This window comes from Phacochoerus africanus, chromosome 3 (assembly GCF_016906955.1).
Source record: "Phacochoerus africanus isolate WHEZ1 chromosome 3, ROS_Pafr_v1, whole genome shotgun sequence".
Classification (NCBI taxonomy): Eukaryota; Metazoa; Chordata; class Mammalia; order Artiodactyla; family Suidae; genus Phacochoerus; species Phacochoerus africanus.
The window spans coordinates 91,664,682-91,684,116 of NC_062546.1; the positions used below are offsets into that span (position 1 = coordinate 91,664,682).

At 44.7% G+C, this 19,435-nt stretch overlaps 1 protein-coding gene across 1 annotated transcript in view; it reads right to left on the reverse strand.

The window, feature by feature from the left end:
* Nucleotides 1-19,435, reverse strand: part of CNTNAP5 (contactin associated protein family member 5) — a 449,251-nt gene that overhangs the window by 339,156 nt on the left and 90,660 nt on the right. The window contains exons 7-8 of the mRNA XM_047770224.1: nt 14,504-14,692; nt 11,433-11,604 (exon numbers count right to left, since the gene is read on the reverse strand). Of these exons, the coding sequence (XP_047626180.1) occupies nt 11,433-11,604; nt 14,504-14,692 (361 nt within the window). The remainder of the gene's footprint in view (nt 1-11,432; nt 11,605-14,503; nt 14,693-19,435) is intronic.

Sequence of the window (19,435 nt, forward strand, 5' to 3'; positions counted from 1 at the left end):
TTTCAGCTAAAACCCCAGTTAAAAAGTCCCTTCCCAATAAAGAAACCAGAATTTTGCAATTCTTATCCCCTTACTCCCACCCCCAGGCCCTCAGCACACAGTAATTTCACCAAACGCACCCAGGCAGGAAGCTGAGATGTCAGTGGCAATGTCTCAGAAATTCACTGACTGAGATGGGCAGTGACCTCAGGGCAATTCCACCTGCAGAGTATGAGGATGTTAACACCTGCATTTCCCTTTCCTGGCACAAGGCCCCTCTTCTTGTAAAAATTACCCCTCCTCTCAGATTCTCCCCTAGTGCCCTGCTTATTTGCTTCGCACCATTCAACATATTTGGGAACAGATATGTTTATTTCCACGATTATTTGATCAAAATCTGTGTCCCTCCACGGAGCTTTCTGGAGTCAGGGATAATCTTTTATGTTCAACACTCAACTGAATCCTCAGCCCTGACCCTGCAGAAATGTTCCAAATAAGAACCATGTATAACAGTATAAAACAAGCTGGGATCCAAGGACACGAGGAAGACCAGGATAGGGAAAAACCAACAACTCTGAATTGTTCACTCCTGGATTTGAAGGGCAAAGAAATGTGTCTGGCAACCAGTAGGTCCTAAGAAAAGGTTTGTGGCATGAGTAGTTGGGTCACAAAGGAAAATTAGCAAACTTGGGTGGCCTCTCGGCAAGTAGGAAGGACAAGGGCGTCAGGACTCACTGGACCCTGTCTGCACCGTGTGTGTAAATGTGTACACACGTATGTGCACACACAAAGGCTGATATTAACAATATGTACACACATATGTGCACACACAAAGGCTGATGTTAATAACATGTACACATGTATGTGCACACACAAAGGCTGACATTAATATATACTATTCTTATTTCAGAGCTTGAGGTTCTGTCATTATCAAGACAAGTATTGGGTCCAATCCATTAACCTTGGGCTGTTTAAGAACCATGTCTGGGATTTTTTTTCTAGGCAGGGACATCTCCCGACCTAATTATGACAATGAAAATTATAATTTCACCAGGAGGTATGCAGTATAAGGTGATGATATCACCTTGTCACAATAAAGCCAATGGTGTTCCTGACGCATCACAGGAATTTAGACCGTAAGGTTTGACCTGTTGAAGTTCTCTTGTGTAACTGTCTGTTTTAGGTGTGTGTTCTCCCTTTGTATCTTTCAGGTGTTGAGATCCCCCCCTACTTGGTCCACAGTATAACCCAACATAAAGAGAGGCTGGCCCTGCCATTGGCCTAATAAATCACGCTGAAGCAATCTCTTTAAGATGAAGCAGAACCTGGAGGGAAGATTTCAGATCTGTAACTTGAGCCAAGTGCAAACATTAATCACTTGTCTGAAAAATAAAATAGGTTACATATGTAGGTAAATTATTCAGAAAGGTGTCATCCTTTTCCGCCCATGTATGGGTTTTCTAAAAACCTGGCCTCCTGAGATACGTAGAGCCCCATCCATTTCTGTCTCTCTTGCTTTTAACTTTGAGAACTTTCATCTTCCTGCTCTCAGTCAATCTTCACCTAACTCCAAGAGAGAGGCGGTAGGTGACTCTTATCATCTGACTGTTGTTTTACAACCTACAGGAAAACATGGACACACTGTCCTGTGTGGACAACAGAAGGGGCTGAGATATGAGGAGGGTCAGTCCAAAGTTAGGCTAAAAGGTAAATAGTAGGGGGTTCACCGCCTTGAAAGGTTGAGTTTGCTTTGGTTTGGAGGAAAAGTATTAAGTAGGTGTTAAAGTCAGTTACTTCACCTGCCAAGGTGGGATGAGTTCAGGCACTTCAGAGACTGCGAGTGTTGAAGTAAGTGAAATGTTATCCTGCTGCCTGAGCATGGGAAATGGGGAGCAGCGGGTCCAACTCTGCATTCAAATGACCATGTCCCAGGAAAAACCAGGAGGACTGATTCTTGTTCTGTGAACTTCACAGGAGAATTCTTAACCCAAGAGAAAAAAACATCATAGGGCTGATCTTAAATTTCACTTTCACTACAGAAATGGGCAAGGACATTTGATCACTGGTCAGACCTGATTTTTTTCCCAACTAAAATCAAATGAAGCTCATTTTCTCTTCCAACTGTGTCTATGAATGTTACAATGAGCCACCACTGAATGCTTTTGGACTAGAGAAATATGGTGTTTAAAAGGCTACAGGTGCTCTAATGCAGCAGCCCAACTGATAAAGACTGCAAGTTTGCGTACTCAACATAGTGAAGCCAAATACCTAAACTTCAGAGCTTGGAGAAGAGAAGGGTTTATTATGGAGTCAAGTAAAGATAACAGATGGCTTGTGCTCAAAAAGCCCGAACTCCTTGAAGGGTTTCAGCAAAGCCCTTTTAAATGCCAGGTGAGGGAGGGGTGTGGTTGGTTCTTGCAAACTTTTTGGTATTGGAATCCTTTGTTCTTGCATCTGTCCTTGTAGGAAGTTCACAATGTTCCCATAAATATCCAACAAGACATATTATTCTCTGTTTCACAACTTTATAACTCTGTATGAGTGAGAAAGTGCTACACCCTTAAGATCAGAGCCTTGAGAATGGGCTCTCCTATATATTTCAAGCTGTAGGCGCTATTCTTTTACAAAAGGTCCAGAACCAGCACCTTACAGGCAGCTAGAGCACATGGGATAAAGTAAAAGGAACAGATCTGAAATCAGGTTTGTTCTTCCCTGTTACACAATGAGGCAATGTCCATGTGGACGGGACATTGGCCGTGGAGAAGGGTGCACCCTTTGGAGAATAGGGGAAATCGATGGAAAGCCCTTTTCAGGGTGTTGGATGAAGTCTCATTAATATCATGATTGTGTGATGGGAACAACAGACAGAGAAGAATCTCCTCTTCTTATTAAATTAGGAATGTTCTCTGTAGGGTTAAATATAAGCACTTCCTCACAGATGCAACATGAGAACCTCATATAACCTTTTCTTCATGTTTAGATCCAGGTCAAAAGTTTTCCTTGGCTTCTAGGTTGTCTAAAACATCGGAAATTCTTGGGCAGTATTTCTCTGGAGACATGATCCAGCACCTACTGATTCTACAAGGCATTTTTCTTAATGCTACATGAATGGACCTCTTTCCTCAACCTCGTAACTAGAGCTCCCAGAAGGAAGCCCTCCTGTCTTCAGAAGTTCTAGTGATCATTTACTTGGCTCATTATTCTGGCTTTGATTTCAGCATCAATATGTCAATCTGATATGTCAGATTTCCAGTGGGTGGGGGAAGAATTTCACCATCTTTTGATGGGACAGAATGAAGTGCCACCCTTGACTTTTTCAGGGGGCAATTTCCATGAATCACAGGGGCCTTGGTGCCCTTCCTCACACACAGATAGAGAAGTGCCATTTCATCAAGATAATGATCCAGTTTTCTCATGCAAACAGGCAGGGAAAGATGAGTTTGGTAAAAGAACACAGACACACACATTCAAGGTATAGTCAAACCAAATCCAGGCATCCAAGTCTTCCAGAAGCCCTCTTCCCTGCTGACACTCAGAGAGGCATGAGATAGGAGGTTGGGTAGCCCTCATTGAAGACATGGACAAAAAAAGAGTACTTTTCCTGAGAACTTCCAGGTGGAAACCCCTTACTCTATCAGCTTAAAATATACCCCCTCCAGACAGTCCTTCCAAGTGAGTCCTGAGGCTCCTCTATTCTCTGATCGGCCCAAAAAGAGAGAAGAGAGAGGAGAAGGGGGTCATCTCTTAGTGGAAACTTTCACTCTCTGGGTCTCTCTGTGGGGTAATCTCAAGGTCATGACAAGGAACCTCATGGATGATAAGCCCTCAGCCTTTCATGGTGGTCCATCCATCAATCCATCATCCATCCATCCATCCATCTATCCATCCATCGTTACCCACATCCCTTCTCTCCCTGGGTTATTGCAACCTGCTTTGTGACATGAAGGCAATGTGGAAGCACATCATTTTGTACTTGGCAATCTTGCTGAAGAATGCAGGGTGCCTCCCAACTGAAAAGAAGGACATAGTTTAGTGCAGGCTGATCTCTTCAACCAGACTCCTTGGTCTGTAGCCAGACTCAGCCATACACTTGCTGTGTGACCTTTGGTAAGTTACTTAGCACCACTGTGCCTCAATCTCATTTCAGGAAATGGAGTTAGTGGTCTTACCTACTTTATAAGGTTCTTATGAGGATCAATACTTATATAAATATCACACAAACATGTATGAGGTGTTCTGGTACACAGGAAACATCATTTAAGAATTAGTTTATTAACATATTAACTATTAATATAGACTGCTACTCAGATTTTTCTTTTTTGTCTTTTTAGGGCCACACCAGCAGCATATGGAGTTTCCCAGGCTAGGGGTCCAATTAGAGCTGTAGCTGCCAGCCTATGCCAGAGCCACAGCAACCCAGGTTCCGAGCCGCATCTTCAACCTACACCACAGCCCGGGACAACACTGGATCCTTAACCCACTGAGCAAGGCCAGGGGTTGAACCCACAACCTCATGGTTCCTAGTCAGATTCACTTTCACTGAGCCAAGACGGGAACTCCCATTACTCAGATTTTAAACTCTTCTGTGTGCTGCCAAGTTCCCTATGCCCTTGACTTTAAGTACTTTTATACCCTGCTGCCAAAACAGCCTTTGCCATCCAGGGAAGCAAATGTCCAGCACATCACCCACAGTCAGGCCTTCTGCTCTCCACCCAGCCTGAAAGGATCCTGTCTGACTGCCCTGAACCTAGCCCACACTTTGAGTTCCTCTTGGAATCTCATTTATTCCGTGACATGCCCTTGACCTGCTCTGGCTCCCTGAACCCATCTCTTCTCCTTCTCTGGCCTTTAGGCAATGGGCTATCCACATTTATCTGGATTGAGAAATCAGAAAAATCTGAATTTGAATCGTGGCTCCACCAAATACCAAAAATGTGACCTTGGGCAGGGAAACGAACATCTATAACCCTTGGAGATCTTATGTCTTAAATAATAAAAATGTCTTAAATAATACAAATGGCACAAACCAATGGCTCTCAGATCTGTGTGTCAGAATCACCTGGGAGACTTGTGGAAACTCAGGTTGCCCCCCCTTCCTCATGTATCTGGTCCAGAAATTATGGGTTGGGGCCTAGGAATATGCATTATGACAAGTTGCCAGGTGATGCGGCTTCTGGTCTAGGATCCACAATTTTTTCTGGCTGCAGCCAAGGCATGTAGAAGTTCCCTTGCCAGGGATTGAACCTGAGCCACAATAGCAACCAGAGCCACTGCAGTGACAAGATCCTTAAACACTTTGCCATCAGAGAATTCCCAGAATCCACCCTTTCAGAAGGACTTTGTGGATCTTGCAGACCAGGGGGGAGAGAATTATGTTAAATCACATGTAGAGAATGTTTGCTCAGTAACTGTTATATAAAATATAACCTTTCCTTGTCCTCCAGGAAAGAGACTATAAATGATAAATAAAAACAGCAGAAGTGCTCTTGTTTGGACTTGGCCCCATCCCCTGAGAGGAGGGTGAACAGCATATTGTAACATTTCTCACTTTGGAGTTGGAAACTCAGCTTGTGTGGGCTGTGCCCTCACAATGGCTTTTCTGGCACCCAATGCACAAGCTTTCTATCTGAGAGAGAAACTAAAACATATGCCTTACCCTGCCATATAAGCTTTTTATATAGCCTCCTGTTTGGAACAAACTCCCACACTCCGGGTGGGTTTTGAGCCTAAGGATGTGTGAGGGAGGTCATTCCACAGAATGTTCCCCCAGTTCTGTGTTCACAACACCCCCAACCCTGAACCAAGAAGGTAAGAAGCTTGACCAGAGAGTTTAGCAGATTCTTTTCTTAAAGCTATAATGGAAAAAAAAAATTTTTTAAAAAAGAATGTGTGTTGGGGCAAAAGGAAGTCATGAAGGAGAGAGGAGCTACATTTCATAACCTATTTGGCTGCGAGAAATTTAAAGCAGTTTTCCGCATGGAATTCACTCATTGGAACAAGCAGACTGCTTAATTTTAGAAAGTGTGAATGAAGGGCAGAACACCTCCACAGGATGAAACAGTGAGGACCTCAGGCGCAGCGCCTCCGCTTCCATACCTGTCTGCGCCACACTCCACAAAACTGTCATTTCTTTCCATGAGGAACCCTGGCTGCATTCTCTCCAGGGATCTTCCCCAACAGCATCACTCTCAGGGGAAGGGAGGCAGGAAGCGGGGCCTGTGACTAGGGCAACCTTCACTGGTACCAGAAGACCATGTGCAATCAGCCAGTCGGTGAAAGTCCACAGCTATATTTTTGGTGGGTAGAATCACTCTAATTAAAATGGTACCACCTCCCCTCACACAAGGCAGAAGGTACTCCAGAAGGAATACCCAAGCTCTGACTTTTAGAGGGCTCAGCAAGTAAATGGCTGTGCTCAAAATAACAAAGAGACTAGTCAGGTGTATTGGCATCTGCAGTTATTCTAAGACCCACCCTCCCTTCCACCCCAAATAGCCCTTCACTCAGGCACCTGCTGAGGGTATGTTTTCATGTACATTCACAAAGGCATTGTTTGTAGTGGGAAGCTGGGGAGGAGCTGAGTGACAAAGACACAGGACCTCTGGAGGGAAATGGAGTTCAGTGCCCACCAACAGAGACCCTTAGACTGATTTCAACAACCCTTTGGAGAGGGGACACCGAGACAGCACTGCTGGAAGTTTCCAGAGACCCACCCCCTCCCCCACCCCATCCCACTTTCGTATAGCATCCTTGCCATCCCACCACCTCCAGGATTAGAAGCTTTAGGGCAGTGGTTTTCAAGGTCCGGTCCCAGCAGCACCAGCAGCTTCAGCAGCATCCTGGAATGTGTTACAAATGCAAAGTTCCTGGGCTCCCCCAGTAAAATCAGACATCCTAAGGATGAGGCACAGGAATTGGGGTTGTCACAAGCCCTCCTGGTGATTCTGCTGCAGACAGGCTGGAGGTTTGCCTACAAGCTCTAAGGAGTTATTAATTACCACATTCCTGTAAATTCAGGGTCTGAACCTGCATGAACCTGGAAATAAAGACCACCTTAAATTGTGTGCCCTGAGCAGATCACCAGCAGAGAACTGGTGCTTTCGGAGAGTCCTGAGACCACAGTCTTGGCACCAAAACTTATAGATACTTTCCTAGTAGGTGGTGGTTGGTGCCTGGTAGTGGGGAGGGGGGCAGCTCTAGAGGGAATTGAAGTCCAAGGAAGGTCATGGAGAATTTGAGGACACATGGGAGGTGTATCTGTGGGGCTCCTCCCTAGAAACTACTGGGGGTCACCTGGCCATAGCAGGGACTGAAGAAGCGTCAGCAAGAGGTCTGAGCGTCTCCTCCCCGCACATAAAATGGAGAGTTTGCAAACCTTTGGTTTTGGCAAACTTACTGAGTGTCTACTGTCCACCAGCCATGCAATGGAGCACATGACTTCTCTGCTCTCTCATCTAACACTCAATGCAAAGGTAGGTTTTATTATCCTGGTGTTGCAAAAGCTGAAACGCAGACCACAGGTTAAACAATGCGTGTAACATTTCTAGCTGGCAAGTCGCAGACTGGAAACTAAATGAACTGCAACGCCTCTCAGACCCACTGCCACCAGCACGGGATTGATGCCCTTCTCCAAGTGTAACTCGCACAACTCATCAGCATTTCTATTTGCTGTTCACCTTGGGTCCTGTCTCCCATCTGAATGAAGGCTTAGACAGCATTTGGTGACATGTTTCTTTTGTGGGACTTTGAACCCTGCAGGACTGGCTATGGCTCCTGGAACTTACTGCTTGGCTCCGTCAACAAATACCCTAGGAAGAAGCCCTTGTTGACCTCTGCAACAAGGGGTGAACACTCTTACTGCACTCAGACCTTACCTGGCATCGCATACCGTTTTTAATGCCTCCTTTGAAATGGAATGTCCTTAGGCACCTAAGGCTGATGAAGAATTTAACAGGTGGCACATCCCTGAACAACTTGGTTGGGCAGAAGATGAGGTCACATACTCAGATCCACAGACACACAGCAGTTGCCATTTCCAGGGCAGATCCTTTTGAGCAGATGGTATCAGGGAGAGGGATGGGTGGCAGCTACAATCCTGTGACCATGGAAACGTGGACACAGTCTCCAGGTATTAGTTTACTCCTTTTAACAATGAAGATGCCAAGGCTCTTGTACTCCTGTGCCTTCTAGAGCTCTTCGGGCATCCAATCCTACTCAAGTACATTCATAAGGCTGCCTTTCACATTCACTCTGGGTCTGTCTGTGAGGCTGAATATCCCAGGGTGTGATCTTGCTCTAAGCATTCATTAGGGTGGCTCAGCTCCAGGAGAATTTGGAACATCATGCCTTGCCCACTTCATGCCCAAGGGGTGCAAGAGACAAGTGCAGCTTGTGAGGAAGAGTGCCTTAGGGTGTGGAGATCAGGGGACTGGAGATTCAGCCAGAGGAGGAGGTGGGTGGCTGCCCATTCTATTCTAAAGGTTTCAAGACTATTGAAGGTGCTTGGGGGTCAGCATGCTCCCAACATCCCTTCAAGGGTCCTCCTGACCTGTGCTCTGACTGTCAGGTAGGGACTTCCTCCAGATCAAGCCTCCTAAAGCCAGCATATCAGAGCTGTTGGCCAGCCCAGTTATTCCACCTCCTTCCTTCCCTGAGGCCAGAAGCTTCCATCCTTTTGTTCATCATTGAGATGCAAACAATGCTGGTTTCAATTCTTTAGTCCTAGAGAAGGAACCCTCCCAGCTTTTACTCCAGACCTGTTCTCCAGCATCACTAGTGAACTTGCACCCCCAGACACCATCTCAAAGGGAATCTACTTCAAGAAAACCCCTGGAGGAAGCTCTCAAGATTTGGCAACATTTCTGCCTCTTCTGTGAATACTATGTGGGTTATTATATATTATGTTTCCCACAGGGACTAGACTTTAAATGCAGAAGAGGCTCAATGGGGCTGGCAAGGAAGGGAAGCCAGAGGGCTGGATCCCCCCAATGGCCAGATAAGTTACTCAGAGGGAGGGAAGAGGAGGCCTGGGTTCCTGCAGCCTGTGGGGACAGGTAGAGAAAGGGTTTGAGAGAGAGAAGAGACACTTAGCTCAGATCAACCAAGGAGCAAAGGTTTACAAAACCACAGCAGGATGTTCTGTCCCAGTATCTCCCACCCAAGTGGCAAGATCCTTGCAGGCAGCACATTGCACTGGCCCTTCAATCAGGTTCATCTTGATTAACACATATAAAAATAAAATGCAAAACTCAGAAACTGCCTGCTTTTCTAACCCCTGCCCCCCTCAACCAAAAGTTAAATATAAGTTCAAGAAATAATTAATTAAGCAAAGCCCTTTACCAGTTTCCCTTCTGTTAGAGACACTGTCTGATAAATCAAGAAAAATGTCCCATTTACCCACAAAACTAAACACAATCCCTTATTATACAATTAACCAAAACACAATTGTATGTAATACAATTACACAGACTCCAATTACACAGAAGTAATGATGCCATGTAGATGGCAGTGGCGTCCACGTAATCGAAAATAATGAGAGCTTCCTTGATTAGAAATTAACTTATCATTAGAGATCCCTATTGATAAATTGTTCTCACTATCGATCTACACTTTGCAAAAAGGCTGTCCTGGATGAGGATGACGGCGACTCTCATTTTATCATTAATAAAGACTGGAGTATAGCAACCATTCTGTGCAGTATCTTTATTCTGAGGTCTCTAAACTGGCACATTCTAATGAAGCATGCATTTTATGACCCACTTTTCCAGCTGGCCAAATAGAAAAAAACGGAGCAGAAAAGCCTGGAAGTCTGTGTGATTTGCTGACGATCCCATGTGCAGTGGTATTAACAGAGAAAGGCGCATATAAAGTTCCACCAAATTATGTAAGTTGTTCCAAACATGAGGCGAGATGATGGTCTGCAGGGCTGATTTCTCAGTTGCTCAGTTCAGGCACCTGCTACTTCTCACCATTGCTCTCCCTGACCGGAGTGGTCCCCTCCCTACCTCTGGGCTGGTCCTTTCTCAATCCATCCTTCTCACATTTCTTGTGTCCTCTTTTTACTAAGCAAATCTAGAGCCCAGAGCATGCCATTCAATTCCATAGGTGCATAGAGTACTTCCTAACTGCGCTGGCCCAAGCCCTACCTCTATACTCACAGCCTGTACTCGACCACCTGACCTCCCATCCCCATGGACTCTAGGAATCGAAGACACCATTCATTTTAAGACATGCCATTATTTCATATGCTCCAAGAAAAATAAGTATTGCCAAAGAAATGATTATAAGCCATCAAATGTGAAAGGCACCCCACTATTAGAGAGTTTTAAATGAAAAACCAGTGTCTTGAGTGGACGAAATACTCTGAAGCCATGATCCCTCCTGTTCCCATGCCATTTCACTGACAACTCTGTCTACTCCATCCTTTGCCCCACTCCTCAGCCAAGTCAGCCTGTGTTTTCAGATTCAGCTCAACATCACTTCCGAAAAACCTTTCCAACCGCATTTCCCTGATACCACGCTAAGCTGCTGCTGTCACAGGTCCCACAGAGAAGGGCACATGTCTTGGCCCTTGATAGCCTCTTGGGGTTATGTCCCCCGCACACCTTGGTGAAACATCAGCCAAGACTCCGTCACCAGCACACAGGCAAGCACCTAAGTGATCACCCACTCCATAAATGGCACTTTGACCCAGGTGAGTAGGACTGGAAGAAAGATGGAGGTTAAGAGCTAGCAAAGAACCATGGGGGGAATGTGACGAACACTGCTGAAAACTGAGGACCCAAGCCCTTTCACTTTATGCAGTGCACCTTTGAATCTAGAAACTTCCAATGGAGCAGGAGCCAGAGCCCAGGAGAAATGAAGAGGGAAAGGGCACTTTTGCTAGATTTGTGGGTTGCAGAGTAAAGGGCTAATTCTCCAAGAGAGTCTGGTCTCCTCTGGGCCAAAGAAACTGTCGGTGGGTGGTAGTGACATCAGCCATCAGGCCCCAGGGAGTCACTGTGTGCCACTGAGCTTTGCCAGCCCCTATGTCACCCACATCCCACAGGGCCTGCAGTCCCGGTATGTGTCAGGAAGGACCCTCACTGCAGTGAAGGAAGAGAGGCCCAGGAGAGACACAATCCCTCCCTCCTCCTCATTCTGCTCTTAACTTCAAAGTAATCAAATGTTGTTTACGCATAAAATTTTAATCCTTTCACAAATGTGTATTTTGATTTAATTTGCATATCCCATTTACTGCAAGTCAACATGAAGAGAGACTGGACTAATTTAAACCATTTGTCTCTGGGCCTGAAATCCTTTTCAGAAATATTTTTCCATCAGGCGACTCAATTATGTCTAATGTGGCTGATGTCAGTGGATTCGAATTTTGATTAAAGAAACACATATTTAGAACAGCGAGAATGGGAAGGGGTGGGGGTGGGGGAGAACAGAGGAGAAGAGACAATAATTACCTGTCTTTGATGCTACACAGATCAATGTGTAAATCACTAAAATTCCCCAGGGAACCTTGCTGAACTGAAATGAGGTCCTTGGGCTGGTTATCAATAAAGATGAGCCTCATGCAGCCTTGGAAAGCCTTCGTGGGATTTAAACATTGGGAATCGGTGAGATTGTCAGGGCAGCCTGTTTGACAGAGAAAGAAAAAAATGAAGAAGAATGCTGAAATGATCAGTTATTACTTTTGGCGACCTATTGATAGAAGACCTTGAGGTCTGATTATTTTGGTGGTTTTTCATTCACAACAGGGCATGCATTTTTGATGTAAATCTGAGCATTCTCAGAGAGGGGATAAAGCTGGTTCACAGGGGAGGCAGGCTCAACCAGGGTACAGAACAGAACATAAAACATGTTAAGGGCAATACCCCTCCTGTTGGTTTCTCTCGTGCTTATTTCTTTTTTGCTCTTTGGAAGTTATTTGCCATTATTTTGCCTGGCATCCTTCACTTACCCCCAGGAAACAACATATCATAACTACTTAGGCATTTCTGTTCTGTCTTGAAACACACTTCTAAATGCACAATTCCATTCCAAATTACACTTGCAAAGAAAATTATGCTTTGGGTAAAGAACAGTGGCAGAGTAATCATCTGGTTAATTGTCAGCATTAACAGGCTTAGTTCCTGAGAAAGGTACACACAGGAATGTAACTGGAATTCAGAAGTGATAGATAAAGCGAATCCATATACTGAAGGCACTAAGTTTAAAGGCACAGAGCTAGAGGTCTGTAATCATACAAAAGGTTAATATCATACTTTTTTAAAGAGTGTTCCTTTAAAAAATACACATTATAGGGAGTTCCCATTGTGGCTCAGCGGTAACGAATCCAACTGGTAACCATGAGGATGCAGGTTGGATCCCTGGCCTTGCTCAGTGGGTTAAGGATCCAGTGTTGTCATGAGCTGCAGTGTAGGTCGCAGATGCAGTCTGGATTCCGAGTTGCTGTGGCCTGTGGTGTAGGCTGGCAGCTGTAGCTCATATTCAACCCCTAGCCTGGGAACTTCCATGGGCCATGAGTGCAAATAAGTAAATTAAGTACTTCTCATTCAGACAGGTAGAGAGCAACAACTTTCGTGTATGGGTGCTTGTGCTCTTTATAAACTCCACCCCAATGGTCTTAATAGGTTCAGAACATATGGGGATGCGAGCTTGAAAACGTGACAATAACCCATAAATAATTGGGAATTATTTCAGCCATCTCTAATAGACAGTTCCCACCAGGCTAAAGCCCGGCAGCTGGTTAACGGCTTACAGGCACATGCTCTAAAATGAAGAGAGATGCTCCAATTCTAATTGAAGCTGTAGAGAGAATTTATGTAAGTTGACTATTATTACTCAAACCCATTTTTCACTTCCCTTAAGTTTACAGTCTACGTGTGGGGTGTATGTTTAAACACTCTTCAGATCTCAGATAAATCTTTCCTCCTCAGCCTGGAGCCCGGAAGATTCACCTCAGAAAACACTATCGAAGCAGGGGAGGGGAGCCTTTTCACCTTTAGGCATTTCAGGGGCTTAAGTAACATAATTAACTGGGTGTAGTTTTCCCCAGAAATAAGGAAACATTTTATAGAGTGCAAAATTACACAGTCTGTGATATGTCTCTGGGGTCGCCAAGACCCTTTTTCTGCAGTCTTTATGGCACTGGCATGTCCCTTTGCTGTCACTGCTGGGTCATAGAGAACCCAGATTTGGGGCCAGATCCTGCTTCTACTAAACACAGAAATGATTTCATCTCTGCAAATACCAGTCTTACTATCTGCAAAATGGGGCTAATATTACCTACCCCATGACGTTACTGCATGAATTAAACGATGTAAGACTTGCAAACCTTTTAGAGAAAATGAGTGTCATCCCCTTTTTAATGGAACCACAAAGGCCTCACTTGTCAGCTTCCTCCCGGGATACTGTGATTTGGACACTTCATGTCTGCAATGTCCCTTCTGTATTTCAAAGCTTAACTGCATGTTTTGACATGAGAGAAGTGATGTGTACCACAGAAACTGCACTTTATAATTTTACTGTAGAAACAACTGCACTTTATAATTTTGCAGGATATTTCTCTTCAGACCAGGCCCAGATGAGGCCCATGATTATAAAAGATGAAGCCAGTCTGTCCAATCTAATGTGTACATTTAATGTTGACCTCACTGAACTCTTCCAGCAATTCTGCTTTGCTGCCCCTGTCCTCAATAAAGAAGTTCAGTGTCTTGTTTTCAAGGTCAGACAGCTGCTGAGATTAATTACTCTTTTGAGATTGTTTCTACAACAACAAACAGTGCACAGAGTAACTAGATAAAGATAGTGTTAATGAAAAAATACCTTTACAAAAACTAAACAATATATACACACATCTATAAAAAGGAAGCAAAAGCTTAATTATATATTTCTCATCCATATCAGCTCACCCTTGTGGTTTTCGTCTTTGGAAAGTTTCCTAGCCTTGGAGGGGGCAGGATCTGTACTGCTTGCTCTTTGCAGAACTACAAGTTCACAGGCCTTCTAGGTCTTTCCCATTTTTAGCTGCCCTTCCACAGGCAAGACCTCCAGGAATGTGGGGAAGGGACAGGAAGGTCATGAAGAAAGCACACGGGCAGAGAAATGCTCCAGGGAGCTGAGGAGGCTGGTTGTGCCTTTGCACCTGGATTTTTTGTCTTACAGATCCTGCTGACTATCAGTACACTTTCTCCAAGTTTTCAGCTGAGTTTATCCTTTAGAACATGGTCACAGATCCTTGCATGGTTACAAAAATCTCCTTTGGATGTGTTATGTAACACCAGCTCGGAGAGCTAGAGTTATTTTTCTTCCCTCAGCACTGACCTAGATAATTTATATTTGTACAGCTGTGAAAAAGTTTGCCTCTCATTATTTTGGGCTTGAGGGTAAGTACACATGTGAGTGTCGTGAGTGTGTGTGTGTATTAGGAGAATGGTCTATTTGATAAGGAAAGAATTATCACAGTGAGATAACTGCCCACTGCATTCTCCCTCCTGCCTTCATTGTCAACCTCCAAAGCCAGGGAACTTACCTCCAAAGTAGTAGCTGTTTCCAGAATAGATCTGCATGCGGCTGGTATCCTGGGCCGGAGAGGCCGCGTCATTGTCCAAGGTAAGAGTGATGCGGTTTCGCCGGGCATTGATGCTAAGTAAGTGCCACAAGCCATCATTCAGGTTTCTGCCTGCAGAGGAACAGGAAGGGGAAGCATGGGGATGACAGACTCCAGCAGGATGCAAGAGAGCAGGGCTCACTTCCTTGTCTGCCTTGGCCCATGGACATTCTCAGAGCAGCCCCATTCTCCATCTTGCTCAAACAAAATACCCAGCTGCTTCACAGGAGACATCTTTCTTTCTCTTTTCACAGTTAAATACTATTATTTTCTTTTTTTAAAGCAGCTGAACAATTTCTGATATGTTTGGCTCGAAAACCAAAGGGCAAAACACACATTTGTTGACTACAAAATAGGCTGTGTAAGACACAAATTGACCTATTCATACATGAACCAAGGGTAAAAAGCTAAAAAAGAAAGAAAGAAAAACTCAAAATGTTGCCAGTGGACATCCCTGGTGAAGAAGCTTTTAAAGATCCAGTGTGATCACTGCTGTGTCTTGGGTCACTGCCATGGTATGGGTTCGATCCCCAGCCCAAGAACTTAGGCAATGCATGGGCACGGCCACAAAAAAAAAATATTCCCAGTGGGTTTTAATTTCTGAGAGGCAGGGTTATAGGCATTTTTACTTTCCTCACAGTTTTCTACATGTGGCTTATATTTCTGTTTTAGCAAAAATAAATAAACAATTTTTATGGCAAAAGTAGATGAGGACAGCTTAGATTCCAATGACATACCAGGCAAAGGGTCTCACATTGGAGAGAGGTAACAGATGAGCTCAACTCAAACCTCTTTCCTCAGCTAATTATAATTATAGGACACTGGCTGTGTTACCCACCTTCCTGGGCTCTGATTTTGCCTTCTGGGAATGTCACAATTCCTACTCTATATCACTGCTAAGGGATCCGCTGAAACCAGGCAGAAAGTTTCCAGGGTTGGTGGTGGGCATGGTGGAGCCAGAGCCCAGAGCCACCTATTTCTTCCCTCTGTGTCCTGCTATGTGTTGTGTTACCTTCATTTTCTCATTGCCTCAGTTTCCTCCCCTGGAAAATGGGGAGAAGGATTATACCCATAGGCTCTTGTACCAGTTACTATAGTAGGGCGTGCACGACAGTGCATGTCACCTCACAAGTGGACAATGGTGTTCGCTGAAACAAATGGACAGAACAGTAACCACGAAATGTCCCCCTGCACTTGGAAGAATGGAGAGTCACATACTATATGGTCTCTGCCATGGGGTAAGTCCATGGCTAAAATGGAACAGACCCACAAAGAGGATTCCATACTGTCCTTTGAGAAATTCAGGCTAGTGGCTTAAACAAAGAAGCAAGCCAACAACCCCACCTGCACTTCTGGGATAGAGAATAAAAGAGGCCTAACTTCATAAAAGGATCCAGAAAATACTTCACAGAAGAGGTGGTGACAATTTAAGGAAGTTTTGAAAAGTGAGTGAGTTCCCCACTTATCAAGAGTTCTGGGGGATGATCGACAGAGGAATGGATAAAGAAAGTGAGGTACATTATACAGTGGAATACTACTCAGCCATAAAAAAGAATGAAATAATGCCATTTGCAGCAACATGGAAATTCTCATACTAAGTGAATCAGTTAGAAATAGAAAGACAAATACCATATGGTATCACTTATATGCAGAATCTAAAATATGGCACAAATGAACCTATCTACCTATAAAACAAAAATAGACTCACAGACATCGAGAACAGACTCATGTTGCCAAGAGAAGGGGTGAGGGAGGAATGGACTGGAAATTTGGTGTTAGTAGATGCAAACTATTACACGTAGAATGGATAGGCAATGAGGTCAGGCTCTATAGCACAGGGAACTATATTCAATAACATGAGATAAACCATAATGCAAAAGATTAAAAAAAGAAAAAATATATATATATACACACATATATATATATGTCTGAATCATTTTGCTATACAGCAGAAATCAGCACAACACTGTAAATCAACAATACTTCAATTAAAAGATTCAAAAGAGAGAGAGAGGGAGTTCTGGGTGACAGCCTGAACAGAGAAGCAAACTTCTGGAACGAGAAGCAGGCCAAGACCCCAAAAAGGCAGGTGGGAAGAGGGTCCAGTCACCAAGGGTCTCACATGCCAGGCTAAGGAAGGCATTTCAACAACGTCCATGGACAAAGGATTAGGGAGGACACTTTACCCAAGCAATTCTATCAGAATCTCTGGGGATGGGGTCTTGGCATCTGCATTTTGTAAAATCCCCATGGATGATTTTAAACTGTAGCCTAGGTTCAAAGTCACTGGTCTAGCATCTGGGAGCCCAAGAGCAGTCTTTATTAGTGTAGGGATGACCTGGCTAGAGGTACATATTCAGAGACTCAGGTGGCAGATGGGGAGTTGGGATCAGAACCCACGGGCCTCTCTCTGGCTTGCACAGCCCTCCGAAGACAGTGCCGGGGGTGGGGGTCCTCTGTCGTGGTGTCAGAAGTAAGAATGGAGAGGAAGGGATGGGTTAAGAGCTATTCCTAGAGGTAAAAGAGCTTAGGCTTGGTAGTGCCTTCTGGAACAGTCTTCAAGAAACCAGTTGGGAAGAAAGTACTGAAAATCAAAGCAGAGGTCCTCAGGGCTTCTCAGAACAGCTACAGAAGAGCTAGTGCCCCTGAGACACCCCAGGGCTGCAGAAGCTGCCCCAGGGGAAGGGCAACACCAGGCTGGGAGCCCAGCTGTGAAGGATTGGCGGCCAAGCTCAGTCTGTTCATCACGGTCCAGATGGAGGGGCTTTCCTGCATTTCCAGCCCGCTCCCTGGTAGCCAGTGTCTGCTGCAGCCCTGAGCATCTGCTGGGGTGGAGAGGACCCAGAGGCTTCACACCTGGAGGCCCTGCTTCCCCCAAAGGCCAGGGTTTGGGTCCCAGCAACAGGGATTCTGCTAATGAGGTAGAGGGTCTGTCAAGTGTTTCCTGGTGATGTGCACTTGACTTCTGCCAGGGCCAAGTGGGGGGCATAGTCAGTGGCAAGTCTTTATTCCTTTTACTGTCATTTGCATACTAATTTAAATATCTCTGCATAACAAATGAGATTGCATTTTCAGGTATACTATAAGGCTAGAAAGGAGCAAATAGTTCAGCAAATAGGGTGACAGTAGCTCTTAAGGGCCTCAGGGATACAGTGGAGAAGAAGGTATACACAGAGGCTGGGCGAGGGTCCCACCTAATTAGAGACAGATCATCAAGTCTTTGTAACACAGAGGACACTGACCCCTGCTCTGTATGAGGGGGCCAGGCTGGAGCTCCAGCTTGTGTGCTCTGACTTGGGCTCCCATCCCCTTCCCACATCACTATCCACAACGTCTTTAAACGCACCGCTGAAGAAGGGTTTGCCTGGTTGCCTGTTTGTTTTCTTTTTCCTTTCCTTTTTCTTTCTGCTCTGTTTTTCCTTTTTATTCCATCTCTTTTTATCTTTGCCTACAGGGTCCCCAGTCCCTGCAGGGGGAGCCTGTGTGAAGCCAGGGCTCTTAGAGGAGAATTACTGGAACAGCAGTCCTTGATGCTGACAAAGGGATTGCCTGGGGAGCTTTGAAAAGGCAGGTCCCTGGGCCCCACACAGGGTTAATTAAGGCAGCCTTTTGGGGGTGGCCATAGACTTGGGATCTTTCAAAGATGCCCCAGAGATTCAACTCTGCAGCCTGGGATGGGAACTAATCTGTGAGAGGTTTCAGAAGAGGAAGGAAAGAAGCTCGGAAAAATAAGACCAACTCAGAGGAGCTGCTCCGGGCAGAGATTCCAAGATTCTGCGAAGTGGCAGATTCCCCCTGGAAAAATCTGCTTCTCCCTGGGCACTGTCTGCCCCTTCATTCTGTTAATGGGTGCTAAATCACACCCTGGAGGTTCTACAAGGTTCATTTTTTAAGAACGCTCTTTTAAAGGTACAGGTTTAAGTGCTATTAATTATTCACAAATTAGAGAAAATCAATTCTATCCAGTTGCTTTCCTCCAAAAGCCTCTGAGAGAAAGAGCTCTGAAAAAAATAGAAGTTTTTAATGAAAGGGACAGGAAAGTTTTTTGTTTTTTGGTTTTTGGGTTTTTTTTTGCTTTTTAGGGTCACATCCGGCATCCAGGGCATATGGAAGTTCCCAGGCTTGGGGTCAAATCAGAGCTACAGCTGCCAGCCTACATGACAGCCACAGCAACACAGGATTGGAGCCACATCTACCACCTACACCACAGCTCAGGGCAATGCTGGATCCTTAACCCACCGAGCCAGGCTAGGGATGGAACCCACATCCTCATGAATATTAGTCAGTTTTATTACCATTGAGCCACAATGGGAACTCCCAGGAAAGCATTACTTTGGAAGCCAGAAACACCTTGGGAAAAAGTCTCTGGAGATAAAAGCAGCATTTTTAGGGCTTCGCTGGGGAGCTAAGCACTCAAATGGTTTAAAAGCTGAGGCTTAAAAAGTGGGACTTAGGTTCTGGAAAAATTGTTGGAGATGACAAACATAAAACTTCTGACTTTTAATGTGACTTTAGATAATACTTGTCATTTCTCAGGCTGGCAAAGAATAGAAACCAATTACACTCAACATTAGGGGATATAGAGAGCAACAGGCAGTTCCAAAGGTTTCCATATTCTTTCTGGAAGGCGCTATACCAATAAGTCTCAAAAACCTTGAAAATATCATACCTCATCTCTATGAATTTTACTCTGAAGAATTAATCCCAAAATAGTAACAGCACAGCAACCAAGGTTTATGATAAAGAGAGCTCATAATATCATTATTTATAATAGCAAAAATTCACAACTACTGTTTCCAATACTAAATCAGAATATGGTGTATTCAATAATATGGACTATAATCCTGAATGTTT